At 43.0% G+C, this 21,761-nt stretch overlaps 1 protein-coding gene across 1 annotated transcript in view; it reads right to left on the reverse strand.

The window, feature by feature from the left end:
• Window positions 1–21,761, reverse strand: part of MYOM1 (myomesin 1) — a 272,604-nt gene that overhangs the window by 101,886 nt on the left and 148,957 nt on the right. Inside the window, exons 12-13 of the mRNA XM_068103177.2 lie at window positions 16,209–16,402; window positions 15,982–16,038 (exon numbers count right to left, since the gene is read on the reverse strand). Coding sequence (XP_067959278.2) covers window positions 15,982–16,038; window positions 16,209–16,402 — 251 coding nt within the window. The remainder of the gene's footprint in view (window positions 1–15,981; window positions 16,039–16,208; window positions 16,403–21,761) is intronic.

Below are 21,761 nucleotides of genomic sequence, written 5' to 3' on the forward strand. Positions count from 1 at the left end.
TCCTGAAATGTCCTTAAGACCATTGTGCCAAAATAGTATATATATTATATTATATATATATATACAGTATATATATATATATATATATATATATATATATATATATATATATATATATATATATATATATATATATACAGTGCGTATAAAGAAAAAGGTAATCCGAATTAAAGGGGTTAATATGCGAAGGTTATGTAGTTTGACAATTTCAATGTGGTTTACCAATTATGAGGAGATCCTCAGCTTTCCATTGATGCCTTTCATGCATCATTGCTGTCACACATAACCGAGTACATGTTCATTGAAAATGACAAGTTCAAATCGCATTTTTACAAGTTTGGCTAATCGGTGCAAGACAGTTTGAAATGGACGCATTACTTGTCGACTGACGCATTACTTGTCAAATATGTAAAATTGTTAAGCTGGTCTGGTAATCGTCGGTTGTGTCATCCTTTGTTTAAGATGGGTATTTAAGATGGGCCTACAGTGTATGGGTTTAGAGACAGTCTGAGTCATTGAAAAGATGGTTCAACTTACGACTGAACAGCAGACCTTCGTGGTTAAAACCTTTCAGCAAACTGGAAGTTTGCAGCGAACTTGTGAGGCGTTCAGGGAACGTTTCCCAGAATGGGAGCCTCCAGCAGCCAAAACCATCTGGGTGAATGTTAGAAAATACCAAGAGCATGGCACTAGCCTCAACCGCAACAAGGATAATTCTGGTAGGAGGCGCACTGGGCAATCGGAAATGAACATTGCAGCAGTAAGGCAGCAAGTTTTGGAGCATCCTAGGGATACCGGCGCAAGATGAAATGGGACGGGATTGCCTGAGGCAACATTCAACCGAATCACAAGACTGTACCTCCACCAACATCCATATCGTATTCACATCTGGCATCAACTTACGCCAGGGGATTTTGCCAGGAGGCTGGTGCTTGCCGGATGGTTGATAGCACGTTGAGAAGCAGATGTCAATTTCCTGCAGTATCTCGTTATCGGCGACGAAGCTGCTTTCGCCATGGATGGCAAGGTCATTACCCATAATGTTCTTGAATATGCACCAACAGGACAACCCCCGGAATTTAATTTTGACACCAACATGAATCGACAAAAGTGGATTGTTTGGTTGGGACTTTGCGGAAGTGGTCAGGTGATCGGACCATTTTTCTTTCAAAGGAATGTCAATGGTAACAGGTATCTGCAGATGATCAATGATGAAGTTTTACCGCAGTTGGAGGAGCAACAGGTTCGTGGTGTCTTCAGATATCACTGGTGGGCCGAAGACGGCGCCCCAGCACATCGTCTTATCGCTGTCCGAGATCGAATGAGGGAACTCTTTGGAGACTGAGTCATCGCCCTCAACCATGCAGTGGAATGGCTGCCAAGATCACCTGACCTCACACCATGTGATTATTTCCTTTGGGGACATTTAAAGAACAAGGTGTTCGTAACTCCTCCCTTGTGATCTTGACGAATTGCAGGGCCGTATTCGACATGAAGTGGATGCTTTGCGCAATGACCCAGCTATGGTGAGACGAGCAGTTCAGGGCATGCTCCGCCACTGTGAGCTTTGTGTTGAAAGGGGAGGTGGACATGTTGAAGGTGTGGGTGCATAAAGGCCAATCATTCCGGCGAAAAGTTCACATCTGACGTTCATTTTGCACCAATTATCCTGACTTGCATCAATTAGCCAAACTTGTAAAAATTCGATTTGAACTTGTCATTTTCAATGAACACGTACTCGGTCATGAATGACAGCAATGATGCATGGAAGGTATCAATGGAAAGCAGAGGATCTCCTCTTAATTACTAAACCACATGTAAATTGTCAAAATAAATAACCTTTGCATATTAACCCCTTGAATTCAGATTACCTTTTTTTTGATACGCACTGAATATATATATATATATATACATACAGACTTGGCATTTAATATGGAATATATATTTTTTCTTGACGGGTTTACTTTCTGAACTCAGTATATCAATCTGGTGAGTTTATTTTACCCTTCGGTGATGTCTTTGTTGAAAGAATCATGTCACTAATTGTCTTCGCAGCAAGAAGTCAATAACAGGATTATATCAAAGGTGGCGTGACAAAATGTAAGGACAGGTACATTTGACGATTGGCTTCACAATCGGGTATATAAGGGTTGTTGCGTTCTGTATTAGTGGAAAACAACTGCTGCACGTCTACAAAAGTTATTGCCGCTTCCTCTGGAGATGGTCCGTCAACTTGACAATGCTGTTTGTCATGGAGTGGTGGCTTTACGAAATTCTGGCATGAAACAGCGTGCTATTGCTCGGCAGTATGGCATCACTCATGGTCAGGTGTCAAAGATCCTGAAACGAAATGCTCAGAGGGGTGTCCCTACTCCAATACCGAGGCCAGGACGTCCACGCAGAACCACAAGGAGAGATGATTGCCAGCTGCACCGGTTAGTCTGCAATGGCCGTACCAAGTCAGCTAATCGGCTTAGGGCTGAGTGGCAGCAACTGACAAATGTGCCTGTATCCAGAAGGCTAGTCAACCAACGACTGGTTCAAGCAGGCTATCGTGCCAGGCGTCCCCTGAGAAAGCCATGCCTGACCAGACAATACCGCCAGCGCCGATTGCAGTGGGCCAGAGAGCACCGTCAATGGCAGCCAGGACACTGGAATCACGTGATCTTCAGTGACGCGTCTAGATTTCTGGTCTATCGTCAAGATGGCCGCGTCCGAGTGCGCAGACAAGTGCATGAAGCCCACAATGAAGATTGTATAGTGCCTAGAGTCCAAGCTGGAGGTGGTGGGGTGACCATTTGGGCTGCTTTTCATGCAGGGGGCAAAACTGACCTGGTTGTTCTGAATGGAAACCTGAACCAGTTCAAGTACAGGGTCATTCAGGAAGAAACATTGCTTCCATTTGCTCGTGCAGCCTTTCGAGGAAACTTTGTCTTCCAAGATGACAATGCACGGCCTCATCGTGCTCGCATGATCCAACACTTTCTTGCTGACAGTGGTGTAGAGCATATGGAGTGGCCTGCCATGTCACCGGATATGAATCCGATAGAGAACTTGTGGGCAGAATTAACGCGTCAAATCGACAACTTGGACCAGCAGCCTACCTCTGTGCGTGAATTGCAGCAGACTATTGTCACTGCATGGCAAGCGATTCCTGTCCAAACCTTGGCAAATCTCGTGAACAGCATGCCTCAACGTGTACGTGCTCTCCTGAATGCTCGTGGGGGTTACACGAAGTACTGAACTGTAATTTTACTGTCCGTAATCCCAGTCATAATTTAGCTTTTGTTTTTTGTTGAAATTTTTTTTGGATAATGTGCAAAATAAAGAGATACTTCTGGAAAACGTACAGAAGTTTAACACAGTACTGTCCATGAATTGAGTTTGATATCAGTTTACATCACTTTCAAGGATCAATTTATTTGCTTCGAAATGTCAAATGTGATTTTTGTTTCTTTTAAAGGTCACATTAACAAAATCTAGAATAATTTCAACATAATTCCAATGAACTTTTGGTTCGAAGTCATCTTGAAAAGTAAGTTCACCCCCACAAAAAAAAAAATCCATATTAAATGCCAAGTCTGTATATATATATATATATATATATATATATATATATATATATATATATATATATATATATATATGCGTCGTTATATATATAAGCATCGTTATATATATAACGTTGTAATATATATATATATATATCTAACATCTCGTCGTTATATATATATATATATATATATATATATATATATACATATATATATATATATATATATATATATATATATATATAATTATATATATATATTATATATAAGTATATATATAAGCGTCGTTACTGAGGAATGGGCTTATTTTAGCTGAGGATAATGACTGTACCTGAGTTGCTGTGTTGTCATGATTTACACCAATCATAATACAAACAATTATTTTGCACAAATATATTTGTTGTGTTTGTGATATTACATTTTTATAGGCAATTTAGGTTGAAGATTTAGGTTGAATGTTTTTTTTTTCAAGAAAGAACCCCTCAGCACACATAGGGGAGGGGTAGGTGCAGACTGGAAGTTGGGATGATTACACCTCACCACCACATAACATAAAACACCTTACCACCAAGTAATTCAAAACACCTCACCACCAAGTAATTCAAAACACCTCACCACCAAGTAATTCAAAACACCTCACCACCAAGTAATTTAAAACACCTCACCACCACGAAATTAAAAACACCTCACAGCCCTAAAACACCGATTAAAATACCTCACCACCACGAAATTAAAAACACCTCACAGCCATAAAACACGTATAAAAAAACACCTCACCACCACGAATTAAAAAACACTTTCATTCCAAACATTTGGAAAAACTTGGTGTGGAGTTCTGTCACCTCAGTGAGTGGATGTGTATGGTGCGAAGAGACTTCATCCTAATTATCCTTCTAATTGACATTAACTCTTAAACTACCCGGGGTTTAATATGGAATATATCCCCCTGTGCTGTCTTTCCGTCGTGGTCCCCCTGTGCTGTCTTTCCCTCGTGGTCCCCCTGTACTGTCTTTCCCTCGTGGTCCCCCTGTGCTATCTTTCCGTCGTGGTCCCCCTGTGCTGTCTTTCCCTCGCGGTTGTCAGCTCTTTCACGAGCCTCGATTCAGTATACAAAAAAACAAACAAAAAAAAAACCTCACAGCCATAAAACACGTAATAAAACACCTCACAGCTTCGAAATTAAAAACACCTCACCACCACGTCATTTAAAAACACCTCACCACCACGTAATTCAAAACACCTCATCCCCACATAATTAAAAACACCTCACCACCAAGTAATTATAAACACCTCACCCCCACATAATTAAAAACACCTCATCACCAACTAATTCAAAACACCTCCCCACCACATAATTAAAAACACCTCACCACCACGTAATTATAAACACCTCACCACCACGTAATTCAAAACACCTCATCACCAACTAATTCAAAACACCTCCCCACCACATAATTAAAAACACCTCACCACCACGTAATTATAAACACCTCGCCACCACATAATTAAAAACACCTCACCACCACGTAATTATAAACACCTCACCACCCCATAATTAAAAACACCTCACCACCACGTCATTTAAAAACACCTCACCACCACGTAATTCAAAACACCTCATCACCAACTAATTCAAAACACCTCACCACCACATAATTAAAAACACCTCACCACCACGTAATTATAAACACCTCACCCCCACATAATTCAAAATACCTCACCACCACGTGATTCAAAACCATCACAACGTTATTAAAAACACTTCACAACCACAGAAACAAAAGTTTGAGGGAGTCGTTAAGTGAGAACACAGACACTGCCCAGATGTGTCGATATATACAGTAGATAAATGACTGTACCCGAGTTGCCGTTTTGTCATGGTTTAAACCAATCATAATTCAAACAATTATTTTGCACAAATGTATTTGTAATATACGTGATATCACATTTTATAAACAATTGAAGTTGAAAAAAAAAAAATCCCCCCCCAAAAAAATTAGAACATTTTTCAAAATAAATACGCTTATGACGTACCGACGGGAGAGATATGTGCATACCAGAAGTTTGGTGCGATTTCACAAAAGTTTGAGAAAGTAGTTCAGTGACAAGACAAGACAACACAGACGCTGCACAGATGTATGTGTATATATATATATATATATATATATATATATATATATATATATATATATATATATATATATATATATATATATATACACAAAGAATTAAGTTAAGCACCCCCCCCCCCGTTTTTTTACAACCTCGCACATTACAAGTTTGTTGTCGTCAAAACAGTGTAATATACCCATGATATTGCTATATTTTCTGGAGAAGTGATATTATGGTCACATAAAAACATAACAATCATGCCGTTTTCAATATTTTATTCTGAATAATTTAAGGTGAAATTTTTTGGGAATTTTAGGCATATTTTCACCTCAATTTAAGTATGGAGCTATAGGTCCATCACGGACAGTGTGGATGACGTTTATGTTTTCTAACGTACAGTCATTGTTCTGAGAAGACCTCTAGCGATCTTTGCGTCAATAACGTGTGTAGGACCCACGTGATCGGATCACTGACTCAACCAATCACTTTTTTTCACTTTGATCACTCAATTTCATCAATGGATAATTGCTAATGTCATACCAATCATTATTTGATCTCACATACCTTAGAATATATGCCAATGTATACATATACACAAAGAATATATATTAGGGGGTGCTTACCTTAATTCGTTGTGTAGGGGTGCTTAACTTAATTCTTTGTGTATATATATATATATATATATATATATATATATATATATATATATATATACACATACACTGGGTATATGATAAGATAAGAGTATGTACGGGAGAATTTTTGGAAATAACCCAGTATCTCTAACAAGCACCAATCTGGGCAATGGTTTCTGATTTATGACCTCAGCTACTGCATAGTTTTCAGTCATGGCACTTGGCCGTTGACCCCATCTGTTCCAGCTGCTCATATAAAGTTAGAGGGCAATATATTATTTGTGATGGAACTACACCAGATGGTGTCTTGAAGAAATAACTTTCTAATCGAATTGAAAAATCATGGTTGGAAGAGAAGCTCGGTGGTATTGTGCTCACCTCTTCAGCTATCTACTGCTAGGTTTGATTAAACGTGGAGCCAGACAGTACTATACATTGAGGCTCTGATGCAGTGTTTATTGAGAATGCTACACAATGACACAAATCATTGGTCTGGGTTGGCCAAAATGATCTTGTCAGTTTATATCACAAGTTTTCAGGAATTAAATCCCACATATTGTATTAATCTCTCATAATGTATGCACTCAAATGAGAGTGCATCAAACAAACTAGCTGTTTAAAAAGAAAAAATCATTTTGAAGATAATTAAAGCTGGCTGTCACAAGTGCAATTGCATGGTCTTCTTCGTTTGTATGCAGCACAAAGCTGCGGACAGAGTGGCATCATTGGTTGAGTGCGTAACGGTGTCACTGATGCAATGCCCTCTGCTGGTTAGGGCAGGAATTTGGAAGTTGGCTGTGTGTTACGGATTCGTCACTTCCGTTGTTGTGGTTTTCATCCACTGTAAACATTTTTGGTTCCATGTACTATTATTGTTGTCGTTGAAGGGAGATCGAAATTACTATTTTCAAAAGGTAAAAAAAAGTTAATGTTTTAAATGAAACCGGAACCGGACGACGATGAAGAGGGAGAGGAGGAAGAAAAGGCGGAGCGAGTGAGACGGACAAGAAGCCGAGCTGCTTCGAGGTCTGGAGCGAATGATTGGCGAACGACGGTCACGAGTGAACTTTGGGTTTCCAGGGAAAGGGATTCCTGCGACAGAGTTGTTATCGCTGTGACCGATAAACCTGAGTGACAGGTTTTGCGGTTGATTCCGAGGAGAATCATCGGAGTGCCGTTACGCCACGAGAACGGGCCGTCGGCCATTTTTACCTCGCGCAGGACTTGCGCTTCGCTCAAGGTTTTTCATCTCGCTTCAACCATTTTCACCACATTCAGACGTTAATCTGGTGTGTGTGCAACGTGGCTTTTGAGTGGGAAATCTGAGGTTCACCGATTTGGAGCCGTGGAACGTCCATACCCGAGGGTGTGATTTCCCGGTCACCTTGAGGACGCCTTTGCGCAGCTTTGGCAGTGGGACTGTGACTGTCATCCAAACGGGATTCTGGTCTCGATTGGACATCGTTCTGACGATCACTGGAGCGGATCGACTTTAGCTTGATGCCGGAATAGAGACATTGGGGAATGTTCTTCTTTTCGCTCACTTGGAGCACAGTGAGTTATATTGTACGAACCTGATGGTACCATCATAGGAAAATATATTGGTTGTACAATTGATTACTATTGTTGTTGTGCTGTTATTCTTGTGTGATCTTAATACAATACTTGTTTGTTGGTAACAATTGGGGTGGTTTCACCATTGATCTTTGACATACAGAATAAGACATCTTTCTGCCGTGACTCCTCTCGGGGCTCGGAGGTACACCGTGACCGGGGTTTGGGGAGGAGCACGTAACAGAAATTGGGGTCTCGTCCGCGACTTTGCTGATTAAATTCCCTAACATTCGTCCGGGATAGCATTCCCTAACATTCCCAAAATTCCCAAATTTGGAATTTTTGTAACATTCCCAAATTTTTTAAAAAAAATTGAAAATTTTTTTGTGAAGGTTAACAGGTGTTAACTGATAGTCACCATGGTGTTTGATGCAGAAAAGTTTGCGGCGTCCCCTAATGAGGCACAGTTCCAAGCGTTAAAAAGATTGGAACTCTTGATATTGGCCAAATATTTTAACTTGGAGGTCCGAGTTAATATGAAGAAAGCAGAGATGCAGACATTGGTGGTAGAATCTCTGGTGGGACAAGGAACATGGAAAGAGGTAGCCTTGGATTGGTTACCCGAGGAAAAAGAAAATGTGGAGCTCCGGAAAATGGAGATGCAACTGCAGAGCCAGGAAAGGTTAAAATCAGAGGAAAGGAGAGCTGAAAAAGAACTCGAGGAGAGAAGAGCAGAGGAAAGGAGAGCTGAAAGGAACTCGAGGAAAGAAGAGCAGAAGAAAGGAGAGCTGAAGAAGAAAGAAGAGCAGAGGAAAGAGCAGAGGAAAGGAGAGCCGAAAGGGAGTTAAAGGAACGTGACATGGAGTATCAGAAGGAACTTAAACTCAAGGAACTGGAATTAATGGGAGAACGGAGAGAAGTAGTATCCATGCCGGCTAGTTCGACAACGAGTCAGAACACTTGGGATGTTGGTAGGCATGTGAGGCTGGTTCCAACCTTCAATGAAAAGGAGGTAGCCAAGTTTTTTTTACACTTTGAGAAAGTGGCTCAAATGCGAAAATGGCCTGTGGGGTCCTGGACTATGTTAGTGCAAAGTGTTCTGGTCGGTAAAGCTCAAGATATCTATTCGGCTTTACCGATTGACCAATGTGTAGATTATGAGGTAGTGAAGAAAACCATTCTCAAAGCCTATGAATTGGTCCCTGAAGCTTACCGGCAAAAATTCAGGAATGCCAGGAAGAGGGAGAGTGAGACCCATGTGGAATTTGCCAGAATGAAGGAAACCATGTTTGATCGGTGGTGTGACTCGAAGGGGATTGGGAAAGACTTCAACCTGTTGCGACAATTGATCTTGGTGGAGGAATTCAAACAGTGTGTCCACGCGGACATTAAAGTACATCTGCATGAAAAGAAAGTACCAGAGTTGTATGAGGCAGCAACCGTGGCAGATGACTATGCCTTGACACACAGGATGGGGTTCCACAAACCTAACTTCCCACCTAGAGTTAGCCAGGGGAGTTATGGTAAATCAGGTGTGGAGAACAAATATTCATGGAGGCGGCCTAGAGATGACTATGGGGACAAATCTGATACCGCGAATTTTAGGGATCAGAAGACTACAGTTCCAAGACAGACTTATCTTCCGGGGGGCCCGAGGCAGACCACGAGTTTTTCCTCTGGGCCTACTTGCGCTTTTTGCAAGAAACCTGGGCATTTGATGTCCCAATGTTACGCCCTTGTTACGTGCTCTTCCCCGACCCCCTGGTCACGGTGTACCTCCGAGCCCCGAGAGGAGTCACGGCAGAAAAATGTGTTATTCTGTATGTCAAAGATCAAGGGAGAAGCCACCCCAATTGTTACTCACAAACAAATATTGTATTAAGATCACACAAGAATAACAGTACAACAATAATAGTATTCAAAAGTACAATCAATATGTCCTATGATGGTACCATCAGTTTTGTAATATTTAACTCACTGTGCTCCAAGTGAGTGAAACACGAACATTCCCCAATGTTTCTTATTCCCGGCTTCGGGATGAAATCGATTCGCTCCAGCGATCGCCAGAACGAGGTCCAATCGAGACCAGAATCCCGTGCGGATGGCAAATACAGTCACACAGCCGAAGCTGCACAAAGGCGCCCTCAATGTGCCTGGGAAATCCAAAGGCACCCAACAGGCGACTGAGAGATCACACCCTCGGGTATGGACGAATTAACCTTCAAAAAGCCACGTCACACACACGCCCCAGATAGACGTCTGAATGCGGTGGAGATGGTCGAAAAGAGACGAAACCGCGAGCGAAGCACAAGTCCTGCGCGAGTCAAAATGGCCGATGACCCGGTCTCGTGGCGCACGGCATGGCGATGATTCTCTCCTGAATCGATCGCAAAACCTGACACCCAGGTTGACCGGTCACAGCGATGACAACTCTGTCGGAGGAATCCCTTTCCCGGAAACCCGAAAGTTCGCCAGTGACTCTGGCTCGACAACGTTCGCTCGAGACCAAGCAGCCACTGTGCTTCTTGTCTGACCCCTCTCGCTCCGCCCTCTATTCTCTCCTCCTCTTCCTCTTCGTCGTCCGGTTCCCGATCCGGGTTCGTGTTTCTTTTAACATTAACTTTTTTTCCTTTTGAAAACAGTTCATGAACAATAAACCTTTTGAACACAATAATAGTACATGGAATCAGAAATATTTACAGTGGATGCAAACCACCACAACGGAAGTGACGAATAGGTGACAGCCCTGAAAAGGAAAAATCAGGAGCGGAGTCAAACTAGTGCAACTCCGAATGCATTGGCAAATGCGAGAAACCGTCCTTGGAGGACAGTGCCTTGTGAAGGTTCCCATGCCAAAGTTACGGCATCACAGAACGACCTTGTTCAAGAGGGTTACAAACCTTTTATTTCAGAGGGGTTTGTGTCACTGGATGGAGACTTAACGAACCAGAGACTTGTTAGGGTATTGAGGGACACAGGAGCACATCAATCTTTGATGCTTGAGGGCATTTTGCCATTGTCAGAGAAGACAGCAACTGGTGTTAGTGTTCTTTTACAGGGGGTTAAAGCTCCACTTCAAAAGAAGTGCATGTTAAAGCATGTTAAAGCTCCACTTCATGTCATCCATTTGAAGTCTGATTTGGTGTCAGGACCGGTCACCGTAGGTTTACAAGCCACTCTTCCTGTAGAGGGAATCTCTTTTATTATCGGGAATGATTTGGCCGGTGGTCGAGTTTCTGGTAATCCAATGTTGGTTGAAAAGCCCAGTATGGAAAATAACACCGCACAGTTAGAGCAGGAGATTCCGGGTATCTTTCCATCCTGTGCAGTGACTCGTGCTATGGGTAGGAAGCGCTCTGAAGAGAAGGAGAAGGAAGGCAATGTGGATTTGGGATCCTTAGAGGTATTGGAGGAAAATTCTGAAAGAGGTAATAGGAAAGGGAGTGACATCAAGGAATTTAAGGAAAAGGTGGCATCTGGAACCAAAGAGGAAATGGAGTGTCTGTCGGAGACATCAGGGAGCGAGTTTGAGCAAATGGTGCTGGTCCGAAAGAGACTTGTTGAAGAACAACACGGAAATTCGGAGATCCGAAGTTTAATTGGTAAAGCCTTTACAGAGGAAGAGGCTATGAAGACACCTGTTGGTTACTTCATGAAAGGGGAAATACTCATGAGAAAATGGAGACCACTGGAGGTGCCAGCAAACGATGAGTGGAAAGTTCATTACCAAATAGTGGTGCCTCCGCCGTACTGGAAGGAGATATTGACACCCAGGTTGCATGAGTTGGCGCATGAGACACCTTTGGCCAGGCACCTTGGAGTGAACAAGACCTGTGACAGAATATTGGTACATTTTTTCTGGCCAGGATTGCGACGTGATGTAGCGGATTTCTGTAAATCTTGACACTCTTGCCAGCTGGTGGGAAAACCTAATCAGAAAATCCCATCCGCACCTTTTAAACCAATTCCAGCTTTTGAAGAGCCATTCAGCCGAGTCATTATTGACTGTGTAGGCCCTTTACCTTAAACTAAGGCTGGACATCAGTATTTGTTGACCATCATGTGCGCTTCCATGAGGTTCTCAGAAGCAGTGCCTCTTAGGAAAATTACTGCGGCAGTTATTGCGAAGGCCTTGATTAAATTTTTCACTTTGGTTGGCCTACCTAAGGTCATCCAGTCTGATCAGGGTTCCAATTTCATGTCAATGCTTTTTCAGCAAGTGGTACACCTGTTGGGAGTGGAGCAAGTAAGATCAAGTACTTACCATCCCGAGAGCCAAGGGGCCTTGGAAAGGTTTCACCACACATGGAAGAATATGATCAGAACGTATTGTTATGAATGCGACTAGGATTGGGATGAAGGAATACCCCTATTGTTGTTTGCTACGAGGGAATCTGTTCAGGAGTCATTGGGGTTGAGTCCTTTTGAACTTGTGTTTGGACACGCAGTGCGAGGACCATTGAAATTGGTGAAAGAACAGTGGCTACAGGAGGAGTCACAGTCAACAGTGGTGGAGTATGTGTCAACGGTTAGGCACAGATTGGCAAAGGCTTGTGAAGTTGTGAGAAGAAACTTGAAAGTGACACAGGATAAAATGAAAGTGAGACATGACAAGAAATCTCAGATAAGAAATTTCAGTCCTGAGGACCGAGTGTTAGTGTTGCTTCCTGCTCCAGGTCAGCCACTACAGGCTAGATATTTTGGTCCCTATGCAATGGAAAGGAGGGTTAATGAAACAGATTACCTGGTGACAACTCCTGACCGACGGAAAAAGCGGCAGCTGTGTCATGTCAACCGACTGAAGAAATATCATGAGAAGAAGCCTGTGGGGAAAATGGTTCCTGTCTCACCTGTCGTGCCTGTAGTCGGGGTGCAAGAGAATCCAGAGAATGACGCCGGTGTGAAGTTTGATAACTTTGATGACCAAGCTTGTCCCAGATTGACGAACACAGAAGTGTTGAGTCATTTAGATGATAAATTAGGTCATTTGACGAGGGAACAACAAGGACAACTATCCAGCCTAATTTTTGAGTTTGCACATTTGTTCACAGATGTTCCTGGTCGTACTGATTTGGTATATCATGATATTGAGGTGGGGGAAGCCACACCTGTGAAACAACACCCCTATCGGATGAACCCTGTGAAGATGGAGTATCTTCGGAAGGAGGTTCAGTATATGTTGGAGAATGACATAATCAAAACAAGCAGCAGTGAATGGAGCTCACCATGTGTGTTGGTTCCAAAACCCGATGGCAGTTTTCACTGTTGAACGTATTTAAAACGGGTTAATGCAGTGACCAAGACCGACTCATATCCCATCCCGAGGATTGATGACTGTATTGATAGAATAGGCCCAGCTAAAATTGTAACTAAGTTTGACTTGCTGAAAGGGTATTGGCAGATTCCTCTTACCGATAGAGCCAAGGAAATCTCGGCTTTAGTCACACCAAATGGGTTGTATCAGTTCAAGATTCTTCCCTTTGGATTAAAAAACGGGCCTGCTACATTTCAACGGCTGATTAATAAGCTTATTGCAGACCTTGAGGGGATGGCGGCTTATCTGGATGATGTCATCATCCACACCATGACCATGGAAGATCATATTAAACAAATCCATGCATTTTTCAAGAAACTGACCGAGGAAGGGTTGACCATCAACTTATCTAAGAGTGAGTTTGTAAAAGCACAGGTGGTGTTCCTAGGCCATGTAGTAGGTCAGGGTCAGGTGCAACCGGTGACAGCCAAGATAGAAGCCATTGATCGCTTCTAAGTTCCAAAAGGGAAGAAGGAGCTTATGAGATTCTTGGGTATGGCTGGTTGGTACCGGCGGTTCTGCAGGAATTTTTCTGATGTGGTAGCCCCTTTAACGAATTTGCTGAGGAAAGAGACCAAGTTTGTTTGGGTTGACAAATGTCAGGCTGCCTTTGCCCACGTCAAAGCAATATTAATGAGCTCTCCTGTCCTAGCAGCCCCGGATTTTCAAGCACCTTTCAAATTGGCTATTGATGCAAGTGATGTGGGGGCTTGGGCAGTTCTATTCCAGTAAGATGAGGATGGAGTGGATCACCCGGTGTGCTACTACTCCAAAAAGTTTAACAAACATCAGGCAAATTATGCCACTGTGGAAAAAGAGACCCTTGCTCTCCTGCTAGCACTTCAGCATTATGAGGTGTATCTGGGAACTACTACCTTTCCTATAAAAGTCTTCACTGATCACAACCCCTTAACGTTCATTCTAAAAAATGAAAAATAAAAACCAGAGGTTGATGAGATGGAGTTTGGCTTTGCAGGGGTTCAACTTGGAAATTGAGCATGTAAAGGGCAGGGACAATGTCGTTGCTGATGCTTTGTCCAGAGTGAACTAACTTTGGAAATTTCTGTAGGTTGTTTGGAAGTTTTATTGCTTTATTTTGGGGAATATTAATTATTGTTGCTCACGTGAATTGATCATTTGGGTGTGAGTTTTACTTTTGTTTGATAAAAGAGTTTTTGCCTGCAGAAAAAGTTTTCACTATGTTCAAACTTTCTTTCTTGAGGGGGGAAGTGTTACGGATTTGTCACTTCCGTTGTTGTGGTTTTCATCCACTGTAAACATTTTTGATTCCATGTACTATTAATGTTGTCGTTTAAGGGAGACAGAGATTACTATTTTCAAAAGGTAAAAAAGTTAATGTTTTAAATGAAACCGGAACCGGACGACGACAAAGAGGAAGAGGAGGAAGAAAAGGCGGAGCGAGTGAGTCGGACAAGAAGCCGAGCTGCTTCGAGGTCTGGAGCGAATGATTGGCAAATGAGGGTCACGAGTGAACTTTGGGTTTCCCGGGAAAGGGATTCCTGTGACAGAGTTGTTATCGCTCTGACCGATAAACCTGAGTGACAGGTTTTGCGGTTGATTCCGAGGAGAATCATCAGAGTGCCGTTACGCCATGAGAACGGGCCGTCAGCCATTTTTACCTCGTGCAGGACTTGCGCTTCACTCAAGGTTTTTCATCTCGCTTCAACCATTTTCACCACATTCAGACGTTAATCTGGTGTGTGTGCAACGTGGCTTTTGAGTGGGAAATCTGCGGTTCACCGATTTGGAGCCGTGGAATGTCCATACCCGAGGGTGTTATTTCCCGGTCGCCTTCAGGGCGCCTTTGTGCAGCTTTGGCAGCGGGACTGTGACTGTCATCCGAACGGGATTCTGGTCTCGATTGGACATCGTTCTGACGATCACTGGAGCGGATCGACTTTGGCTTGATGCCGGAATAGAGACATTGGGGAATGTTCTTCTTTTCGCTCACTTGGAGCACAGTGAGTTATATTGTACGAACCTGATGGTACCATCATCAGAAAATATATTGGTTGTACAATTAATTACTATTGTTGTTGAACTGTTATTCTTGTGTGATCTTAATACAATACTTGTTTTTGGTAACAATTGGTGTGGTTTCACCATTGATCTTTGACATACAGAATAACACATCTTTCTGCCGTGACTCCTCTCGGGGCTCGGAGGTACACCGTGACCGGGGTTTGGGGAGGAGCACGTCACACTGTGGTGCCGGCGATGGCTCGCCTACTCTTTGCGAAGGACACCTTGGGATCGTTAACATCCACTAATGAATGCTGGACGCCCGTTTAACGTCCCTCCAAGGGATGGCACACGTTGATGAATCAACCTGCCTGTAAGGTACCAAAAAGACGGCTTATAGCTGGGTTGGGATTCAAACCTGGCCTAGACAGCTTCGAGGTGAGTGTGCATACCTCTGGGCCATCCTGTCAGCCCCAATTGCATGTACAAAAACAAGATACTGAAATGTTGTTTATATTTTACCAAGACTCACTACCTGAACCGATTTGATGGCTTTTTTGCGAGTTTCAATTTCCTTGTCTGCCATCTGATTAGAAATGCACACTTTCAATGTGAAGGAATTGATACAACAAAATAACAATATGGAGCACTTAACAATGTAGACCCCTGGGCTTTGTCTCGGGGAATTCTTTCACACTCCAAGGGGCATCTATCAAAGTAGGTCACCTGGGGGCACCATATAAAAGTAGATCTGCATGCAGACTCGCAGGCACACACACTGATTGCAATAGCCTCTCTCGTCCCTTTCAGAACGGGTCGGGCAAATTACCTTCTGGCTCTTCTTCTGTGACAATAATTTGTCCGGTCCAAGGTGCAATCGATACATCTTTCAGGAAAAGGAGAACAGACCAATCACTTTCAGAAGTTATAAATATTAAAACATCATTCAGACCTTCTTGTCATAACATGTAGAAATACATTGGTTTGCATCGTCCCACTTTAATGAAGGATTTAACCTATACATGGAGCTCAAATCATTGCAACTGTATGCATCACTTTTCATCTTGTCTGAAGGATCCATCGAAGCGATGGGGGCAGAAACACGTGATGGGTGGCTAATTCCACATCTGTTGACTGCCCGCACTCGGAACTCATACGAGCGGCCTTCAACCAGCCCCGTGATGGGGTATCGTGCAAATTTCACAGGTGTGTCATTGCACTGGAGCCAATGGTCGGTGCCGACTTCCCTTCTGTTAGGGAAACAGAAGATGGGGGAATAAATGCAATCTTCCTCATTCTGGCACCAACATCCTTTGTAGATTTGGAAAATGTAACTTCAAGAGAAACGAAACTGAAATATCAAAAACGGAGTCACTAGATCTTATCATTCGATATTTTGCGACTTTACATCCTTTAAAGAAAAGCCGTAATGCACCATTAAGAAATTAATGTTGCTTCGTGAAATTTCCCCGCAATTTATGTGGAAACCTGTCACGTCATGCCTTTGCAGGTCCTGGCAGTTAAAAGCAGTGGCAAATTACACTGACTAGTGAGATACCCGTGCTACGCACGGGTGGGAGGCCAGAAGCAAACAGGCAATGCAGATACGGCGAATGCTAAAGCATGGAACCAATAAATTTCACATTCCTGTAGCACCTTCAGTCGCACGTCAGACATGGACAGCAAGTTCGTGAAGGACTTCCATGAAAAACGTACCCGTTCGCAAACAAATGGGTACGTTCACGTATAGAAACATCGATCGTGGGTCCGTGGTGAATCTACATATGGCAATCCGCGAAGTTCACGTGTAGAAAGTAGAAACCATCACGGCATGTCGTCATTCACTTGAACTCGATATCTCTTTTTTAATTCCAAACAACATAACTCCAATCACAAATTAATCACAAAATAAACTTTTAACAACATTGTTAATGTTTCCTTCATTGTAAAAACTACCAAGTCAACAGTTAAAAGGATTTTGAGCCAATAGGTGTTACAGCATCGGCAAGATCGATGGACACAGCGATCTGTTGGCTTATACACCGCCCAAATAGCTATGTGGAATTCTCTCATGTAGAGATTAAACTCACGTCGTTTGAACTTTGGCCGAGGTCATTATTTACTTTTAATGATGTTTATATACAAATCAAAAAGAGGATAATTGGTTTTGGGTCGTCCGTTCCGCATATCTCATGGGATTGTGAGTTGGAGAGACGACTGGAGAGGGGGTTGGCATTCTCTCAAGCAGGGATTCAACCCACGTTCTTATAAAAGGTCTTTGTCCGAGGTCACCGAGTCCGATCGGTGCAGCCATGCAGCGATCGGTGCAGCCGTTTGTGCGCCACCCGGGAAAATGACGTTATGCGGGAGTCCAAACCTGAAAATGCTGGATGCCAAAGCTGAAATTGGAAAAACAATATACCCTATTTTACTGCAGGAGATCCCAGGATTACCCACCCAAAATATCGTTGCGATCGGTTCAGCCGTTTTTGCGGTACCTTCGAACGGACGGACAGACAGCCAGCCAGACGGACAGACATTTGGTGAATTATAGTAAGATTTGACTTGCATCATGTATGTCAATCACCCGTTTATCATTTATATTCATGGGGAAAATGCCAGGGGCATAGAAAAGGCCCCTTTATATGGTATGTACCATGTGGCAAACTATATAAAAGAAGGGACATTCCATAGCTTGTAGAAAATTCCAAACAATAGAAAAGAAGGGACATTCAAAAAATCTCGTGTGCATGCTGGACTACCCTTGTGTTCTTAGGAGGAACCAAGTAATGCTCTAGAAAGGTTAATACAAAGGGGCACCAATTTGATTCATACAGCTGCATGGAGAAGTAAATGTATTTGATGTGCCAGATGTAGGGCGCCCCTTATGGCCAGGTTTCATCAAAATCGTGTGTATAGCTTCTGAGAATCTTACTATAATTCACCAAATGTCCGTCCGTCTGTTTGAAGGTACCGCAAAAACGGCTGAACCGATCGCAACGATATTTTGGGTGGGTATTCCTGGGACCCCTGGGAGTAAAATAGGCTACATTGTTTTTCCAAATTTTCCAAGTTTTCCAATTTTCCAGTTTTTCCAAACACGATGGAATAATATTTACCGATATGAACAGTGATGTGGCTTTTGTTGAAATTCTACGTACCAGGCGAGAGTAGATCAACTCCTGACGAACTCTTCCTACAGAAACGTGCGGCTCTGAAGTAACATGGCAGCGTGTGCAAAGCGACTGAGAAACAGGTGTAGAGGCCGCTTCCGTGTTACAGATTCAGCGCGCACTCTTCACACATAAACGTGCGACTGAGAAAAACGTGTAGCGGCCGCTTCCGTTTTGCAGAATTCAATCTTTTTTCAAAATGGGCGCCATGTACTGTTTAGATTTTGATGATTTGCGTGCGATATGATTCAACAGATGTTTATATGAATCGTTTAAAATATTTTTAAAAAGCCTTCTAATATTTTGCCTTTTCATTTGGGCCTCCCAATTGAAGCCCCGCCCGTAGGGCGGGTACCATTGCTAGTAGAGCAAATACATATTGTTGCGGGTTTGAGTTTTGTACAGTCAGTATAATAAAGGTTAAAATTAACCCTCATAGTTAGTCACATAACAACATGTAGCCTCGCGATAGTATAGTTATTTCTTAGTATTTGTGAGCTTAGTCCTTTTCCTATTATTTCCTTAGGTCTGCGTTGAGTAGAGTAAGGAGAATAGGTCCTACTTCTACTTCCATTGACTATCCCGCCTCCCTAGCCTCATGCCCCTTTGTGCTTCCTTTGGTTCATTTTGGCGCGAATTAACACGAGGCCGGCTAGGAGGGTCGGAGCGGGACCGAATGAGGGCGGCAGAGGAGCTGACGGTAAACACGAGCCGCAAATCAGGGCTCAGAGGGTGTGGCGTCACAGGGCGTGGGGCGTAGTTGGAAGGTTCGAGAGGGTTCGAGAAGGTTCGGGGCGTATCAATATAAGCCATTGCGCAAAGCCCCCAGGAGGACTGATGAGAAAGGACTCGTTGAGTGAGGACTGAGCACCAGCAGTTGAGAGTTGAGTTCCACCAGTGCGGTGAGTTACAGAAGAGGTGAGAAGTTGAAGGAGCGCGGCGAGCCAAAGAGGACTTTGAGAGATACGCGAGTGGCGAGAGGCGCGCATGAACCGGGATACACGCTAATATAAAGCAACGCTCGGTTTGAGCTTGAAGCCGAGCCGCGTAAAGTGCATCGAGTTACGCGAGTGATAACGAGCTGTGTAACCGTCAGTCGCGCTGAGAGACGCGTATTTTCCGTCCTACCTCATCGGCTGCCTTTTGTTCGGGAGACGCGCTACGAGGATCCTTCCACCGCCTGCTTGCCATCTTCGCAGGACGTGCTGGGACCGTGGAGAGCCGGACGGGGCCATTCCTGGACGACCAGAGACCACGTCGACGCATTTGGCCGGAACATCAACCTGCTTGCAATCCCCTGTGTGAGTGTGACGGGCCCGAGTCTGGGTGTTAAGAATAAGACTGACTAAGTGCTGCTCTGTGTCTCTGCGTACCGATCATTGTACATACGTGTGGGAATAATAATTAAACCTGTGTTCTTCCTTTTCCATTCGATCGTTCTCGTGATTTCCTCATTGGCTAAGCGTGGTATGAGTAGAACCGCTCGAATAGGGTTTCACGACTAAAAACTGCACAGACCACGTGGTACTCAATCCGCTCGGTGTACCCAAATCACACGTGGCTCGTGCGAGGCTTGCTTCCCCACTTCCGTGGCGGTGCAGGGATTTAGGTACGAGCGAGACTTGGTCCCGAAACCCTACCTTGCATTTGTCCGGAAGAGGCGTTTCAAGTCTCTCGGTTCCGCCAAGCCCAGAAAGAACGAGGGGATTAATCCCACCTTAGTAAGGGTAAGAAGGGCGGTGGAGAACCGTAACAATATTTTGTGGGGTCCAAAACCCCCCTGTAGAAACCCTCATTGAGTGCAGATTTTAATACGGTCAATACACCTTCATTATGCATCAGATATAAAGTTTGTCGCCAAGTTTGATCGAAATCTTAGTTGTACTTTCGGAGAAGACAGCAAATACATATTTTGGGGGTGGGGGTGGGGGGCGTTCAGACCCCTCTCCCCCTTAGACTCATTTAACCCTTGGATGTAGTGATTGGGCCTCGGAGGCCCACAAGGTTGTTTTTTTTGTTGCAAAAACGATGCTGTACAATTTTTTTTTGGAATGAGCCTCATTTTCACCGACTTTCATGTTGTTACACAAAATTCAGTGACATAAAAAAAAAAAAACATTTCATTCAGGCTCATGGGAAAATCTTCATTTTTCACTTATAACCCGAAAATCCGAACCGAATGCAGGCCTAAGGCCTTCGAGGCCCCGCATGAATGTTGTTGTATTACTATATTTTATCATTTTTTTCTAGATATGAGCTTCATTATATGCTCCTATAACTTGGTTACAAATAATTCAGTTAACAAAAATATGAATTTTTTTTAAATGTTACACGAATACATTTGTGGCGCCTCCGAGGCCCAATAGCTGCGTAGGTGTAGGATTTTTGACGGTTGTGGACATATACATTATAAATAAAAGGATTAGTGAATCATATATTTTGAGCAAATACTTCTCCATGAGCCTCAACTTTTTCGAGAAAAAAAAGTTGAAAAAGAAAGAACAAAAAAAAAATTTGGAAAATAAAAATAAAAAGGATTCATTACTTGTATGGGATTCTTCCAACTAATAGGATCAATGATTCACATTTTCTGAGCAAATACACATCCATGAGCATCGACTTGGGATGAAAAAAGATATTGAAGAAAAAAAATCTATAAAAAATAAATAAAAAAAACATTACATGAATACATCCGTTGGGCCTCCGAGGCCCAATGGCTGCATTTATTTAGGATTTTTTACGACTTCATCTAAGGGTTAAAGAGCGCAGATTTTGAATTTGTTTTGAAAGCCATTAATTAGACTAATTGGTCGATGTATATTCCAAGCTTCAGCTAGTTTCGATGTATAGCGTTTGAGATATGAGCGCCAACACATTTTGGGCGGATGGACGGACGGACGGACGGACAGACACCAGTGTGAATTTGAAGGTTTTCTTAATGAAACTCAAGAATGCGGAAACGGACATTACTGAAATTTGGAACATATTACCTCGACGGACAAAGCAATTTACTTCTGAAATTTGCAGGTAATTTCATCCAGTAAAGGATGAGAAACGAATTTTCGGTCCCTATTTTAAAGATGCATACAGAGAAACCGTCCCACATTAAGGGGAGGGTGGGTTTGGGGGGAGCTGGGAAATATCCAATGATGGTGCGACGGAGCCTTGCGCCTCCCTTGATAAAGCTACATATTTCAATTTTGGATCTTAAAGAAACTTTAGCTGGTGCTTCAATATAATCAAACATCTCAATAATCAAGCTTCATCAAATCGGTTACACTGATAAAAATAACTATATTACAGATTTGAGTTTTAAAGGTAAATTGAAGATGTCGAACATTTTCATGCCATAACCGACGCAGACCTATTGGCCTGTTCCCTGCTGGTGCCTGCAGTACAAGCTAATAAAAATCCACAGCCTCATTCCTGCAGGTAA

This window comes from Myxine glutinosa, chromosome 2 (assembly GCF_964187855.1).
Source record: "Myxine glutinosa chromosome 2, kmMyxGlut1.1, whole genome shotgun sequence".
In the NCBI taxonomy this organism is placed as follows: Eukaryota; Metazoa; Chordata; class Myxini; order Myxiniformes; family Myxinidae; genus Myxine; species Myxine glutinosa.